At 41.2% G+C, this 15,781-nt stretch overlaps 1 protein-coding gene across 1 annotated transcript in view; it reads right to left on the bottom strand.

Moving 5' to 3' along the window:
• Positions 1 to 15,781, bottom strand: part of LOC112103444 (high affinity cAMP-specific and IBMX-insensitive 3',5'-cyclic phosphodiesterase 8A) — a 181,360-nt gene that overhangs the window by 57,471 nt on the left and 108,108 nt on the right. The window contains exon 2 of the mRNA XM_029910749.1: positions 3,076 to 3,132. Coding sequence (XP_029766609.1) covers positions 3,076 to 3,132 — 57 coding nt within the window. The remainder of the gene's footprint in view (positions 1 to 3,075; positions 3,133 to 15,781) is intronic.

Here is a 15,781-nt window from a genome sequence, read left to right as displayed (position 1 = left end):
GAACTTTATACTTCTGGGCTATTTTAAGAATTCCAGTGGTAGCTACACTTTGGACCCGGTTGGTGGAATGTCTATCAATAAATCTTAACATTTACATGTAGTGCATATTTTTGTAAGAGTGAAGGACTTTGTGTTCATTTAGCTCAGATTCCTTTTATAGCAACGAATAGTAGTTTATGCTAAACTCTCGGTAAAAACATGTAATAGTTTGGGCTATTTTTAGTGAAGTTAATTTATAACAATCTTAAGAAAGGAAGGATCATTTTGTAGCAAAAGCACAGAACAGCAATCAGCAGATCTGGGTTGTATTCCTGGCTCTGCCATAGATTTGAAGTCGTTTAACCTCTCTGTATCCCTATCTGTAAAATGGGGATAATAATACTTAGCTACCTCCCATAGGTATTATGAGGCTTGATTTATTGAACCATTACTAAATGGAAATGGTAGAATTGTCAACAATAATGCAGAAAAGACAGACATATGCAAGAAATATTTCTGCTCTCATTTGGGGCAAAAGCAGGATGATGTATTCAGTCATATGACGACGAAATACTCTCCAGTCCAACTGTAACTAGGGAGGATGCTAAACAGCAGCTACTGAACATTAGACATTTTAAAATCTGCAGGTCCAGCTAACTTGCATCCAAGTGTTTTAAAAGAGATGGCTGAAGAGCTCTCTGGACCATTAATGCAGATTTGCAATAAGGCTTGGAACAGTGAGGAAGTTGCAGGGGACTGGAAGAAAGTTAATGTAGTGCCAATATTTAAAAGAAGTCAATGGGACAACCAGGGCAGTAGTTCTGTCAGCCTGACATTGATCTTGTGAAAAATAATAGAACAGCTGATATAGGACTCGATCAATAAAGAATTAAAGGAGGGTAATATAATTATCGCCAATTAGTATGAGTTTATGGAAAACAGATCATGTCAAACTAACTCGATATCTTTTTTTGGTGAGATTATTAATTGGATTGATAAAGGTAATAGTGTTGATGTAATATATTTGGACTTCTGTAGGGATTTGATTTCATACCACACAACATTTTAATTAAGAAACTACAATGATACAAAATCAACATGCCACACATTAAATGAATTAAAAACTAGCTAACTGATAGGTCTCAAAATGTTATCGGAAATGGAGAATCATTATTGAGAGCGTGTATTTCTAGTGGGGTCTCAAAGGAAGCACTTTTTGGCCCCACACGCTAACATATTTATCACTGACTCTGGAAGAAACTATAACATCATTACTGATAAAAACTGCAGATATACAAAGATTGAGGGAGTGGTGAATAATGAAGAGGACAGGTCACGGATACCGAGCGTTCTGGATCACTTAGTAAGAGGGACACAAGCAAATAATATGTCTTTTAATACAGCTAAATGTATATCTATATATCTAGGAACTAAGAATGCAGGTAATACTTACAGGATGGGGGACTCTATCCTGGGAAGTGGTGACCCACAAGTCTTTTTCAGACTCCATGATGGCTAGATGGCTAATCAGTTGAACATGAGCTTCCATTGCAATGACATGGCCAAAACAGCTATTGTGATCCATTGGATGTATAAAAACAGGGCAATATTGAGTAGAAGTAGAGAGGTTACATTACCTCTGTATTTGGCACTGGTGTGACCAGTACTGGAATAATGTGTCCAATTCTGGTATCATAGTTCAAGGAATACTGGAGAGTTTTAGAGAAGAGCCATGGCAATGATTAAAGGATGGAAGAACATGACTTATCCAAGATACGGTTAAGGGGGACTTGATCAAAGTCTATAAGTACCTACACAGGAAACAGAAATTTAATAATGGAGGGCTCTTCAGTCTAGAAGATAAAAATATAACAGGATCCAATGGCTGTAAATTGAAGCTAAACAAATTCACCCTTGAAATAAGGTGTACTTTTTTAAAATGAGGGTAATTAACCAAGGCTGTGGTGGACTGCCCATCACTGGAAATTTTTCAATCAAGATTGGATTTTTTTTTCTAAAAGCAATGATCTCATTCAAAGAGGAATTAATACAGGGAAGAGATGATCTCATTCAAAGAGAAATTAATACAGGGAAGTCCATAAGAGGCCTGTGTTATGCAAGAGGTCAGATTAGATGATCACAATGGTCCTTTCTGGCCTTATGAGCTACGAATGAATCTATGAATGAATCTGTGCAGCAAGAGAGGTAGTGGACTCCAGGATGACACCAGGTTATAGGCCTGAGTTACAAGGAGAATTGTGGTGTCAACAGTGACAGAGAAACTAGGGAGTAGGAAGGATTTGGGAAGACGAGTTCAGCCTTTGCCATATTATTAAGTAGTGTATAAGCTGATACCATGTGAATGGATATTACTTAGAGATGGGGTATAGAGGGAGAAGATGAGTGGAGCATTGATGGACCACTATGGGATACTCCTGGAAAGGGTGAGGGGGCGAAGAGGTGGATTCACCAAGAGAGGTACTGATGGAACAACCAGAGTGGTAGGAGGAGAACCAAGGGAGGATGGAGTTGCACAAGCTGAGAGAGGATGAGGCTTCAGGAAGGAGACTATGCTCAACAGTGTCAAAGGCAGCCGAAAGCTCAAAGAGGATGAGGATGGAGCAGAGGGTCTGAGATTTGTCCATTTGGATCATTAAAGAGCAACCTTGTTCAGAGCAGTTTCAGTAGAGTGAAGTGTAGTGGGTGAGAACCAGATTGGACTGGAATACAGGTGGAAGTGGAGAACAGAAACTAGGAGAAATAGTTGTAGATATCATGTTCAATAAGTTGAGAGACGCAAGAGAGAAGGGAGAGGCTGGAAACAGGGTGGGGATTTATTTTAGGATGGGAAAACTTACAAAGTGCTGTATCTGTTAGATAACATGCTTGTTGCCTGGCATGCCAAAATGCCCCGGGGAAGGGTTGTGCACACAAAATGGATCCAATCACAAACATTGCCCTGCTGAAAATTTGGTCTTTAGTTTGAGCTGTGAAATATTTATTTGAACATCAATGTGCATACTGTAAATTACAGGACAAATGCAGTGTGATGATCATGAAACTTCACCTTAATTTCAGTATTTCCTAAAGTGTTACCTGAAGTTGATCTTGGTGGAGTCTCATAGGGCCAAACTGCACATCTGTCACTGCTGCCTACAAAAAAGAAGAGAATTTTATAAATACATACCTGCTCACGGAGGAAGGAAAATCAGCTCTCTAAAAGAAGAGCTCTCCTATTTACCACTGGGTCACAAAAATATTGCCATCATTATCAGCCCGTCTGTCTATGAGGGTCTTGTGTTGCTTTTAAAAATTCCTATTCAATGCAACAACAAGGTTACAAATCAACGAGCAGGTTACAGTCACTTTCTTATTGTCATTTCAAACACAAAGCTATGTATTAATCCTGTGAGGATGCTAGACAGCTCATTATTTTTCTGATTTCTCAGTATCACTTAAGCGGTTCCACAACACAGGCAAATGTTTAGAAAAAGCTTTCTTTAAAAAATGTAAATAAGCATTTAATTCAAAAAGAAAGGTAAAAGTATGGAACTGGGTGATGGGGTGTCCAGCCCACACAGGACTGGAAGGGGTTAAGAAGACCAGGCAGGCCAATTAACTGCACAGACTGCACCTGGAGGGAGAGCTAGAAGGCAGGGAATTGATAGAAAGCAGGCTCAGCTGAGCAGGAATAGACAGGGCCTATAAAGCCAGGAAGCTGGCATCAGACAAGGGCTGCTGGGAAAGAGCAATCACTCCTTGGGTAGAGGGAGCAGGGTTTGGAGCTAGTACACCCAGAGAAAGTGGGGGGAAATGAGTGGTAGGACGCAGTCCTGGGAAGGAGCAATGAGTAAAGCCCAGAACTGCTAGGTTGAGGCAGTGAATGGGAATACTGCATAGGGCTGCTGAAGGAAAGACTTTGATATATCCCAGAAGGGGGGAAAATGCTAGGCGACCTGGCCAGAGGGCTGAGTCATGAAGAGGACGCTGTGCTTCCTGGGACAAAAGAGGAACTGCAGACCTGAGAGAGAGATGGTGTACGACTGTGGCAATGGGGCATCAACCTGATGAGCTAATCCCCAGAGCAGCCAGGAGGAGGTGCCAGACTAGTGGTGTGCCCTGTCACACTCGGCTTTAGAAACCTTATCAGTAATGGATTTCGCTACATAATGGTGAGTGCTTGAAAGCTGTACAAATAAACATGCATACTTCATTTCCCAAAGTATGCTCTGATGCATTATTTCCCAAGGCCATGCTGATGGAGACCATGAGAGCCCTCAGAACCTGAAGACTGTAGAACTCTGAGATAGGCATTTAAAGGCATGTATGTTTAAAATGCACTTCTACTCTGAAAAGTGATTGTAAAATGTCATTGTGCTGTGCCATGTTCATTGTGTGTCCATATCGAGCGTGCGCGAATTGCACATGAAAAGAGTCTTTTTCTAAGTGCAAACTTAGCTTGGGATCCGAGAGTCAAGCTAGGATCTTTCCTTCTCTTGCACCATTACAAATAACGATGACTAGGTGTGTCTGCTGCTCTTACTAGCTCCACCAACTAACTGTCTTTGATACCACAGACTATTAGGCATTATTGCCTGAAGACGGGAACAGGAGTAAATGGAATGGCTCTTAAGTGGCTTTGGGCTAGATTTTCAAAGGTATTTAGGTGCCTAAAGATGCACATAGGTGCCTAGTGGGATTTTCGGATGCGCTTATGCACCTATCTGCATCTAAATACCTTTAAAAATCTGGCCTTTTGTATTTTTGGTCTCTGAGGGTGCATCTACACAGCAAAACCAAAACGTAGCAGCAGCAAGTCTCAGAGCCTGGGTGAACTGACTCGGGTTCTCACTGAGGGACTAAAAACAGCAGCGTAGATGTTCAAACTCAGGCTGGAGCCTGGTCTGCAAGACCTGCCCCCTCCTTCCTTCCCCCCCCCCCCCCCCCCCGGTCTCAGAGCCTGGTCTCCAGCCTGAGCCCAAGCATCTACACAGCTATTTTTAGCTCTGAAGTGCAAGCGCGAGTCAGTTAACCCAGGCTCTGAGACTTACTGCCGCAGGGTTGGGGTTTTTTGGGGTTTTTTTTTGGGGGGGGGGGGACTGTTGATGATGTACCCTGAGAGATCGAACACAAACAATTAGTAAAGAATTCTCTTGATGTAAAAAGGGCAACTAAAATCCTGCTGGTTCTCGCTTAGCTGTGCAGGCGCTGCAGGGCTAACTGGGGGTAAAAAAAACAGAAGAAACTTATTTTTGGCAATGTAGTAAACAAAGAGGACTCGGGATCATATACACACAAGGAACAGATCTGTTGAGTACAGAGGTGGCATTTTTACATTGTTGTTTTTTCAGAGTAAAACCACACTTTAAGATCAGATTTAATCCTTTGCTGTCTAGAATTTTTCCAATAAGTAATTTTAAAGAACCATCATTACATCCCATATACCACATAAAAACCTTTTAAAATTACATGCTCGTTTCTCTCTATGACCTTATTGCTCCATTGCATAGCCCGAAAGGCACTTCATGTGAGCTTTTATTTGTTTATCAATTTGGAAATCACCAATATAAATTTAAATGAGAAAGAAATATGAGGCGAGGAAAAGCCAGTGTAACACCTGAGAAAACAATCCAGGAACAGTTTATACCTTCGTTATTAAAGTGTAGCTCTAACAGTGACTGTAAAATCAACATGGAGAGAGTTCCAGATTTACTTTCTCAATAGCTTCCAGGTCAGATTTATTCACTTTAAACACTCCCCAAAGGTGATTCTTCTCATTGCAAACACTGAAAATTCTTCATGGGATGTGAAAAATCAAGCTGCTTTGTTCTGCCTCTCACCTCATCACCACGTAACGATTTTGCACTAAGAAATTAGCTGGTAATTTAGTTGATGATGCATGAGGCAGATGCAAATCCATCTTTCTCTGCCATGGTTTTATTGGCTTTGTGGTGCTAACAGCAGTAGCAACTTGGTTTTAATCAGTAAAGTCAGCAGAAATGCCTGGAGGACATACAGGGAGAATATCTATAGAGTAAAAGTTGCCATTTTTACAGTCACTTTTCTGAGCATAACCATACTTTACATTACATTTCAAAAGATTTATTTTTGTGCATTCAGGCTGCCAGCAGAAAGTGTTTTCAATTTTAACTAACAATGGCTTTGAGCTGTAAGGTTCAGACCCAGAGCTGAACTTTCCCAAAGTTTACAGGTATTTAGAACCAGTGCCAAGTCCAATATTAAACAGTAAGATACAATTACTGCTGCCAGCTATTGCTTTCATTTGCTCCTTTCTTCTATAAGTTTGTGAGTGAATTTAATGCTCATAGAAGCATTAAAAGACCAACGGTATGATCCTGCATGGAATCAAGCACCCTCAACTTCCGTTGACGTCTGTAGGGGTTAAAGAAGCCCAGCATCTCTCAGGAGGTGCTCTGCACTTAGCAGGATTGGGTCCTAATAGCAATGGTTGGAGCCAGGCACAGTCAGAACTATGTTGGAAGGCTCTGCGCAGTTTTCCCCATACAGATCTCTCAATCCACCACCTCAATTTCACCTGAAACTCCTGACTATTTCAGACCAGAACTTCCCTTTAGTAGACACTATCAACCATGATCAGTTATGTCCTATTTCACCGTAGTTTTGAAATGGGCATGCATGGAACGAATTCCTGTTCACTCTGCTCACATAGAAAGTCTCATGAGAACAATGGGACTAGTCACTGCAATAAGCCAAGCAGGAGTTGTCCAACAGGGAGTTAGCTGAGTCTACAAAACACTTTTTTGCCAACATGACGTTTAAGCTCCACTTACAGACACCGCCTGCATGTGATAAACTATCTTGTTACATGTTAACTTTCTGTCCCAGGTGGAAGAAAAACCCTCTTCTGCATCTCAGCTGGAAAATTTTGGTGTAGTGTGGTTAATTCTTAATCTGGTTGAAATCTGTTCAAATAACTTGATTAATCATTTCAGTACTACTTATGCAGCCAGCAGTCTCAAGAATCAAAGTTTTGGTTAAGTACTGTGTCAACCATGACACTGTAAAGCTTTCAACATGGATTTAATGCAGCACAAAAGCAGAAACTCTGAAGTCTGGTTGGATTAAATAAACTTTACAAATATAGCTAAAACTATAATTAACCCCCTTTCCTCAAGCCTACATGTATAACAATTGCACAAATGCACCTTTATCCAGCTGAATGTTTTGCCATTTCTTCCTTTATATTCATCCTGCTTTAAAAAGAGCGATCAGAACATTTTTATACTAACAATTATGACTAATGATCCTAATAGCTGTGTCAAGGCAGGAACAAACATTTTTTACGAGATCATATAAGGAGAACAAAGATATAAGGCTACCTGCAGTCCTTGGAATTGTCCACACATTGCTAAGGACCCACATATGTTAATCTCACGAGCAGGCGAAGCGTCTATGGATGTGACAAGAGCTGAGTCCAGAATATCCAAGGTGAACTGGTTATGAATTTAAGAATACACACCTAGAGACCAGACTGTAGCTTTGAGCCAGGGCCCAACCTGGATGTAGAGTGAGGAGGGGCCAATATTGCTGAGTTCTGACTGTGCATCATCCTTCCAAAGGTGCAGCCCTCTCCACCAGAGCCCTACATTTTACTCACTCCAATCTGTGAGGCTGGTGGCTCTAGGTATTCACATACTATGGTAACAGGGGCTATGTAAACACCTAGATGGATTAGACTGTCCTCACTACATAGGCAAACTGGCTGGGCACAAGAGGAGTCAAAGTGAAGTCAAGGGGAATAAATACGTGATCTGATTCCCATTAAAACCGGTGGGAGTCTTTCAACTGTCTTTAGTGGGAACTAGACTGAGGGCTCTGTGCCTTACTAAGCACTACGCTTGCTATGGAGGGTTTGCAAGATCTGGACCTTAAATTGCTATGCCACTGAAATTGCTGGTAAAATAATTCAGAGATAAGTGAATGTTTGGTAAACAAACAACTGAAATAAGCTTAAAACAGACTGGCCCAAACAACTGTGATTGCTCTGATTAAAGTACAACCAACTAGATGGTGATCTGATGTAACCTATTAAAACATTTCAGATTTCTTCTTACTGTGAGTCATCCTTCACAACTCAGCCAGAGCAGAATCTACAGGAAAGACCTACTCATGTTTTTTCATTCCTACGGAGAGAAAAACCTTAGATGAACTTGCTCATGGAATACTTATAGTAAAGAACAAAGAGCAGAAATGGCAGGCTCACTCTATGTGCTAGTTATGGTGATATACTACTTGGTTAGAATGTAGGACACATCAAAAGTGCCTACATGCCGTAGGTTTCCTATTTACCAGACTTCTCATATCTTGGCTTAGTCTAAAATGCCTCTGTTGCCATTACTAATTGGAGGGCAGAGCTAACCCTCAAAAGAGGCAGAGTCAGCTGGAAAAAAAGCCTTTGGCTATTAAATACCAAACAGTATTCATGTTAAAGAGAAGCAAATACATTACTTCTGCAGGCTGATTTTTTTCTAAATATTTCCTGAAGTTTTTGTGTGATGCTTTAATTCAGGTCCCTGGCTAGCCCAATGTATCCATGGCCTTCAGAGGCATGGCTGCTGCCTCTGCTCCAGATCAATCTGTTCAGGAGAAAGGCTGGCCTGCTGCAAAGGGAGTTATGGAGCAGCGGAATAGTAGGGAGAAAGAGTGCTCATACAAATGAATCCTCCACAATCTGCATCTACTCCATCACGTCCTTTCGGACTCTCCACCAACAGCTGGGGCTGCACAGCCAATGGAAGTTACTTTTTGCCGCCACACAGTCTCTATGTACTACATAGACTAACCAGTAATCTCTCCTCCCATGGGGGAACTCTACGCATCTCTGTAGGAGTCTCCAGATTGCTGCTGATCTCCCTCCTCCTCAAAGGTCACAGCTTTCATGAGGACACATGGGCAGCCCTAGGGTTTGGTCCTAGATGATTACCATTATTGAGAATTTTGCAGTATACTTATTTGAATAAAGAAGTGAGACACACTTGCTCTATATTATCAATCATGCAGCCACTTTTATTAAATGGATTGCAGATGGGCAGATTACAGATGTACAGGGAACCTAGGATTTAGGATTCAGCCAATAATAAGGATATTCCTGATAACAGTTTAGCACTAAGTAACGGTCTGTTCACATAAGCTTTACTACAAGTCTCAAGCCTAATGTCTGTTCCCATGAAAATGTCTGATAGCGATACAGTGAGTGGTATTTTACTACTAAACCATAATATATTAATTGTATAATATGCCCAACTAACAAGTAATCTTTCCTAAATACAGCACTATGACAAATTGTTCCAATGCTTAAAAGCAAGTGTGTTATGAATATAAGTACTGCATCATGCATGTATTGTTTTATTACCAGACTTGCTTTAGCAAAATTGAAATACAGTTTATTAACGGGGCACAATAGGCTATACTACCTCATACACAAACACAGCAATGCTGTGAGTAAATTTACCAAACTGGATGTACAGGATAACTAGTGGAGAGTTTTAAAATGTATCCAAAACGACTGTATATTGAGTCAGTGGGCTTGCAATATCAAAACTTATTCAGCACGTCTAACATTTCTTCTTTATGGTCTTAATAGTCTATTGCCAGCAATATTAATAATTTTACTGATATTTTAAAATTGTATAAATACATTTTAATTTAATTTTGAAATATACTCTTGAATATTGCCTCTGTGTATATGTACATTATTAATCATCACAAATAAGAATTGACTAATTTTAGCTAAATTTAAACGACTCAATCCCAAAATTAAGCTGTAAGCATTAGGGTCGGTTCAAATGTTCCACATTTTGATTTTTCGATTAAAAAAAATGGATTAATTTTGCATTAACTCTTCTTTACACTTTTTTTTAAACTGGCTTTAGTAAGCCTAGATATACCCATCCCATCAAGCAATAGCCCAAGTGAACAGACAGACTTCAGATCACACCCTGACAGTCAACTGATCCAGGATCTATCAAATCAAGAGGGTGAAATGAATTCCAAAGTCGAGAGCCGTCCCCTGAAAAATCTCAGCCAACACTTTCAGCATCATGGGTCTGTTTGCATGAGTAACCCTCCTGGATCTCAACTGACAAGACAGTATATTAGGGAGCTCCCGAGACAGCTAAGATCCATACTACATAGGGCACACCAGCATATGGATTTTTCCTGGAAGTGGAAAAGGCATTATACTCCCTGTGGCTAACACTTTCAGGCAAGCAGTTCTCCATGATCAGGACCAGCTGTAGCTTCTGACTACTGGATTTTAATCCATTTTTCTTCCTGTTAACATTTCCTTCTCACCTTTTGAAACCTATGTATACTGGTCGTATCCTGAACTCTGCACATTTACACATTCCTTGCAAAATTCCCATTGAACTTGAATGTGTAAGGACTTTCTGATACTACTGTTTAGCAACATAAAAGACAATGTAGGCAGGGTGATGCATGAGCCAACTGAAGAATACTGGCCTAGATGAGGAGTTATTCCCAATTAACTATTCCTGATTAATTGTGCGTGTGGACGCTCAGCGTGGAGTAAGCTAATTTAGAATAAGACACTCTTATTTTGGAATAAGAGCATCCACACACGGAGTTAACCAGGATTAATTAATCCACTTTAAAATAATACATACCTTATTCCAGATTAATTTTCATGTGTAGACAAGCCCTGATTTAATTTTCACTATTGTTCACTTACTTCATTTTTAAAATGTTATGTACAATTCAGAGACTCTTTTAGTTTTGTATAGATCTGGAGGGCCAAATTCTGGCCTCAGATCGCCACAGTAGTACAACATTAACACTAAGTGGTATGGCAAACGGAAGATGTGTCAGAAACAGAGCTTTTTTGAATGTCCCAAGAGGGAATACTCAGTGGGAGTCATGTGCATGGATCTGAGACAAGAATTTGGCCCTAAATGATTTGAGAAGCCTATTTATCAGATATTTATTAATAAATTGTGGACAGTCCAATTGAATGTCTTTAGTAAGTCAATGCTTGTACATCACCTTCCATATGTAAAGCATTTTATGCATTCTAACGATTATAAGTTTTTTGTTTGTTTTTAAATATTCTGTGACTGATTCCTGGCTGCACTACTCCAGTTTAACACCAGTGTCACTCCAATGAGATCAGCAGTGTTACAATAGCCCAAAGCTGGAGTCATGCAATGGTAAATCAGGATCCCTGCTTCTTGTACACTTTGGGGAAACTGAGAATGCTCAATTTGTTCCTTATACATTTCCTCTGTGTGGATTCAGGAACTTTCTCTTTATAGCATTGCAAGCTTGGAGCTAATAGAAATGAATCATTCCATTTTTGTCAGGAAAAGTGAATTATGCTATCCAAACTGACTTCTTATTTGTAATGCGGTAGCACTTAGGGCCCCAGTCATGGATCAATGGCCCATTATGCTAGGTGCTAACCAGACCTGCTTCATAAAGACAGTCAACGTTGATTATTTAAAGGTAAGAACTGTTTCACAAAGCAGGCTAGCAGGTTTCTAGAAAGCCAATTCCTTGTAAAGTTGTGAAGCAGAATAGTTCATAAAATAAAATGAACAATAGAACACTCAGCACCTCTACAGCACTCTTTATCCATAGATCTCACAGATGACATTTATGAGTCTATGCACAGCAGCACCAAAATGTTTCTATTGTAACTAGGGTATTTGTGCTGTAGCAAGGTGAGTAGGCCTTTCATGCTAATGTATCCCCCATCCCCACCCCCAAGAGGGAATACTCATTCGTATGGTACAGTACACAGACATAGGATTGTATAAACCAAAAACAAGCCAGAAAAAAATCATCATCCACTCATAAATCTAAGTGACAATCTGACAGGCATTTGTCTGATCAACTGCACCTCCCTTTCCACCACAAGCCTTTATTTGAGAGGTTATTCAAATGGAAACCCCACCTTTGAGTTATAATTCACCTTAGCCATATTCTTAAACTCCACAGAAAGTCTGAGAAAGAAGATGGTTGTATCACTGTGCTTTCAAACTCTAAGGGCTAGACTGTGCTTTTAGCCTCAGCCTTGCCCAAGGGGGTGGTGCATAAAATGTCCTGGGGAAAGCACAATTCCCTCCCTGTTTCCCGCTTGCTTGGAATGGAGATGCTAATGTGCTGCTGACCTATACCACAAATTACGACACCCCCTGCACTGACTCAGCTCACGAGTCTGGTAAATTGAGGGGGTGCAGCCATGGACCTGCCCCTTCCCACATTTCTGTTCCAGTGAGGGTTAAGCAGGCACACAGCACTGCTTACGCCTGTGCTCCAGGACCCAAGATCCAGGTAGCCCACACAACAGTGGTGGGAATTCTGACTCTCCCTTACTATATGTGGGCGTGTAGCCAAAGCCACAAGCTAGCCCTAAGGAATAACATTGATTTTCTCTATATATAACAGCAAGGATGTTGAGCAGCAAATAGCATGCTCACAAAAAGCAGCGTTCAAATCAAATGTTGGATTTGCTTCAACATATGCCCAACCTGGCAGTCCTTTACTGATCTGTATACTACACTCCACTAAACATTAGCACTTTGAATTTAAAGCAAGAGAAACACGAAACAAAAGCTAGATGACACTTCTATAGAGCTGACAATCTTTTGGGCCGCCTTCTTAGGCAAGTTAACATTGTTGCGTTTAAAGTAGAAACAGGCCTGACATGCAACATTCAGATCTGGATCTGAACAACCCAAAAGTTTGAGATTGCTCCCATTTGGGGTCTTAATTCAGGATCCCACTGAAAAGTGTTTGCCTTTACAGGTTGGTCTCTCTCTCTCTTCCCCTCTCTTCTTAGTACACATATTTCTATGTGGTCAGGCCATGCTGAAAAGCATTTGGAGTTATATCCTGCGCTAAAGAGAAAAACAGCAGCTCAATGAGCTGGCTTGTATTTTAGAAGAAATTTTAAAACCCTATAATAATGGTTTTCTATACATAGTCTGCAAAAATAGCTGTCACTATCAATGCAAAAACAGCCTTAAGGACACTTTTAGCTCTTCAGAGTTCTGCAAAGTCAAGTACACTTCAGGGTATAACTTCTGAAGAAATATCTTTGAAAGCTGTAATGGCACCATGAACAAACAATGCACCCTACATAGAAATGTAATTATTTTAAATGAGAAAAGAGGACATTTATGGGAAGGAGTGTCAGCTCCTTATTTAGATCATGTTGAAAGAATGACAGCTAGGAATGCGCTAGATTAGTTCTATTTTATAATTGTGCTCATCTCCATAGTCTAGGCATCTTTGGTGGATAGGGGCTGCCTGCAAGAGCAAATCATAGTTGCTGACCTTTATCAAGAGGTCATCTTTTACGAGCTGCATACCAATGTCTGGCTCGAAAACCTTCCTAGCTCTCTGAGAACTCTATTCTCTTACTCTCCAGGAACTCAGAGCCCTTCTCTGTTTTCTCCTTTGCATGCTGGACCAAGAGCTCTCCAGCTGTCTGTGTCACATAATGCTTCAGAGGCAGCTGGATAACAGTGTGTGGCTAGAAATTCCCATAGGCATCTGAGGCCTACTTCCTTCTCTCTTTTTCTTCCTCATCTAACAAGGCTACAGCTGCTCAAGTCTCCCACTAGGTGAAGACACGTAAAACTGAGTTCTGAGAGCTAGAAAACCCTTATATACGGAGGATGACATCACTAAAAAGTTTCAAAATACTGTCCTCCTGTCTCCATCTGCTGGAAAGGAGGAACTATACCCAACTATCTGGACAGGGATAGAAGACTGAAGAGAGATTAGTGTTCAGTTTGGCTGGTGATCAACCAAGAAACCTTTAAATATAGAGTATTAAAGATGTTTGGGACCATGGCATTCTGAACTATCCAGTGATAGTTTTCTCAACTTTTGTCTAACTGAAACAGTACTTTTCATTCACTCTCCACTGCCTTAGGTGTATTAATTTTACAGACAGATTGAGAACTGCCCTTTCCTTCTTCCTTTGAAGACTCTCACTACAAATAGCACATTCTTTTGGCCCAGAGGAAAATTCTCGCTGCTTGCATTTTAACAGTTGCACGGCACTGCACTCTGGGAGATTTAAATATGTCAGTAGTTCTATTGTTTAATATTATTAAAACTGCTTACCCTCTTGTAATTCTGCAGATGCCTAAAGGTCCTGGAGTACAACAACAAGCTCTGATTTGTTTCATATCCACCTACTATATTTCTTCTTTCTACTGGGGACCACTTGCTAGCTCTGTTTTGAGGGTGATCACAGAGATGCCAGGATACAAAAGGCCTCTGCTACTATCCTGGTGAGTTTTAAGGTATTCATTTATTGATTTTATATGCATTTCTATGGCATTCATTGTCATAGCACTTGTACTTGAATGGGCTTCACTGACTACAAAGACATTTTCAAGTCTATGAGGGAAATTTACAGTTATTTTTCTATGCCAGGTATACTTTTCATGCCTTAATCCATCGATAGTGCAATAATCACAAACGGACAAGGAAAAAGAAAAAGATAGACGTAGCTCCTACGCAGAAATAGCACACAGTGGTCAAAGCTGACTGTGAGTCAGCCAGGCTCTTTTGCTGTTGTTTTTTAGTGTGTTCTAAACTAGGAAGCTTTTCTTATTTAAGGGACAAACCTGATTTCCCAAGGTGCTGAGTACTCATTGAAGTAAATGGGTACTTGGCATATCTGAAAAGCAGGTGAACAGTACATTAAAAGAAAAACCATTGGTATGTCCATATATAGAAAAAACAGGTGCAACATAAACTGCCCCAGCTGGAGGACTATTGGGGCCAGAGCTCTTGTTGGGCTTGCGGGCCTCTGAGCAGATGGCACTAGTGGCCAGGGGATCTGTACACCCCTGACAATACTTCATGGGAAATCACCATGAGGAAATCTTTGAAAATTTCACCTCCTGAGGCTTTGGCTAGGTCTACACTACGGGCGGTGTCGACCTAAGATACGCAACTTCAGCTACGCGAATAGCGTAGCTGAAGTTGCGTATTTTAGGTCAACTTACCTGGCTGTGAGGACGGCGGCGAGTCGACCGCTGCCGCTCCCCCGTCGACTCCGCTTCCGCCTCTCGCTGCGGTGGAGTTCCGGAGTCGACGGCAGAGCGATCGGGGATCGATTTTATCGTGTCTACACTAGACACGATAAATCGATCCCCGATAGATCAATCGCTACCCGCCGCTCCGGCAGGAAGTGAAGACGTGCCCTTTGACTGTGGGAGGGCACAATTGGGCCAATGTCTATACCTGAATGTTTTCTACATGATGGAATATGGTACCATAAGGCCACAGCTTTTGGAACAGAATTCATTTTCTGACCAATTGGAAAAGGCCTGCTGCAAACTGTAATTTGCTAATAGCCAGGCAGGTGGCTTGCTGAGATCACTGGTCCTGATTGGCTGAGAACAGCACAAAACCTATGATTATTGTTACCTCCCACGCTGGCCCACTTTTTTGTCTCATCCACCTATGTCTTGACTTTTAAACTGTAAGCTCCTTAGGGCAGGAATTGTCAACTGTGCATGTACAGCACCTAACCAAACAGAGCCCAGATCTCATTGGCCTCTAGGTACTATCACAATACAAATGTTAAATAGTGATAATAAACACTTAAATTCAGTATTTTTGTTTAATTAAACCAGGGGTCGGCAACGTTCGGCACGCGGCTCGCCAGAGTAAGCACCCTGGCGGGCCGGGCCAGTTTTATTTACCTGCTGACGCGACAGGTTCGGCCGATCGCGGCCCCCACTGGCCGCGGTTCGCCGTCCCGGGCCAATGGGGG

This window comes from Terrapene carolina, unplaced genomic scaffold (assembly GCF_002925995.2).
Source record: "Terrapene carolina triunguis isolate 2854851 unplaced genomic scaffold, T_m_triunguis-2.0 Scaffold67, whole genome shotgun sequence".
Taxonomy (NCBI): domain Eukaryota; kingdom Metazoa; phylum Chordata; order Testudines; family Emydidae; genus Terrapene; species Terrapene triunguis.
Note: the sequence above shows the minus strand (reverse complement) of the source record. Positions and strands in the feature narration are given on the sequence as shown.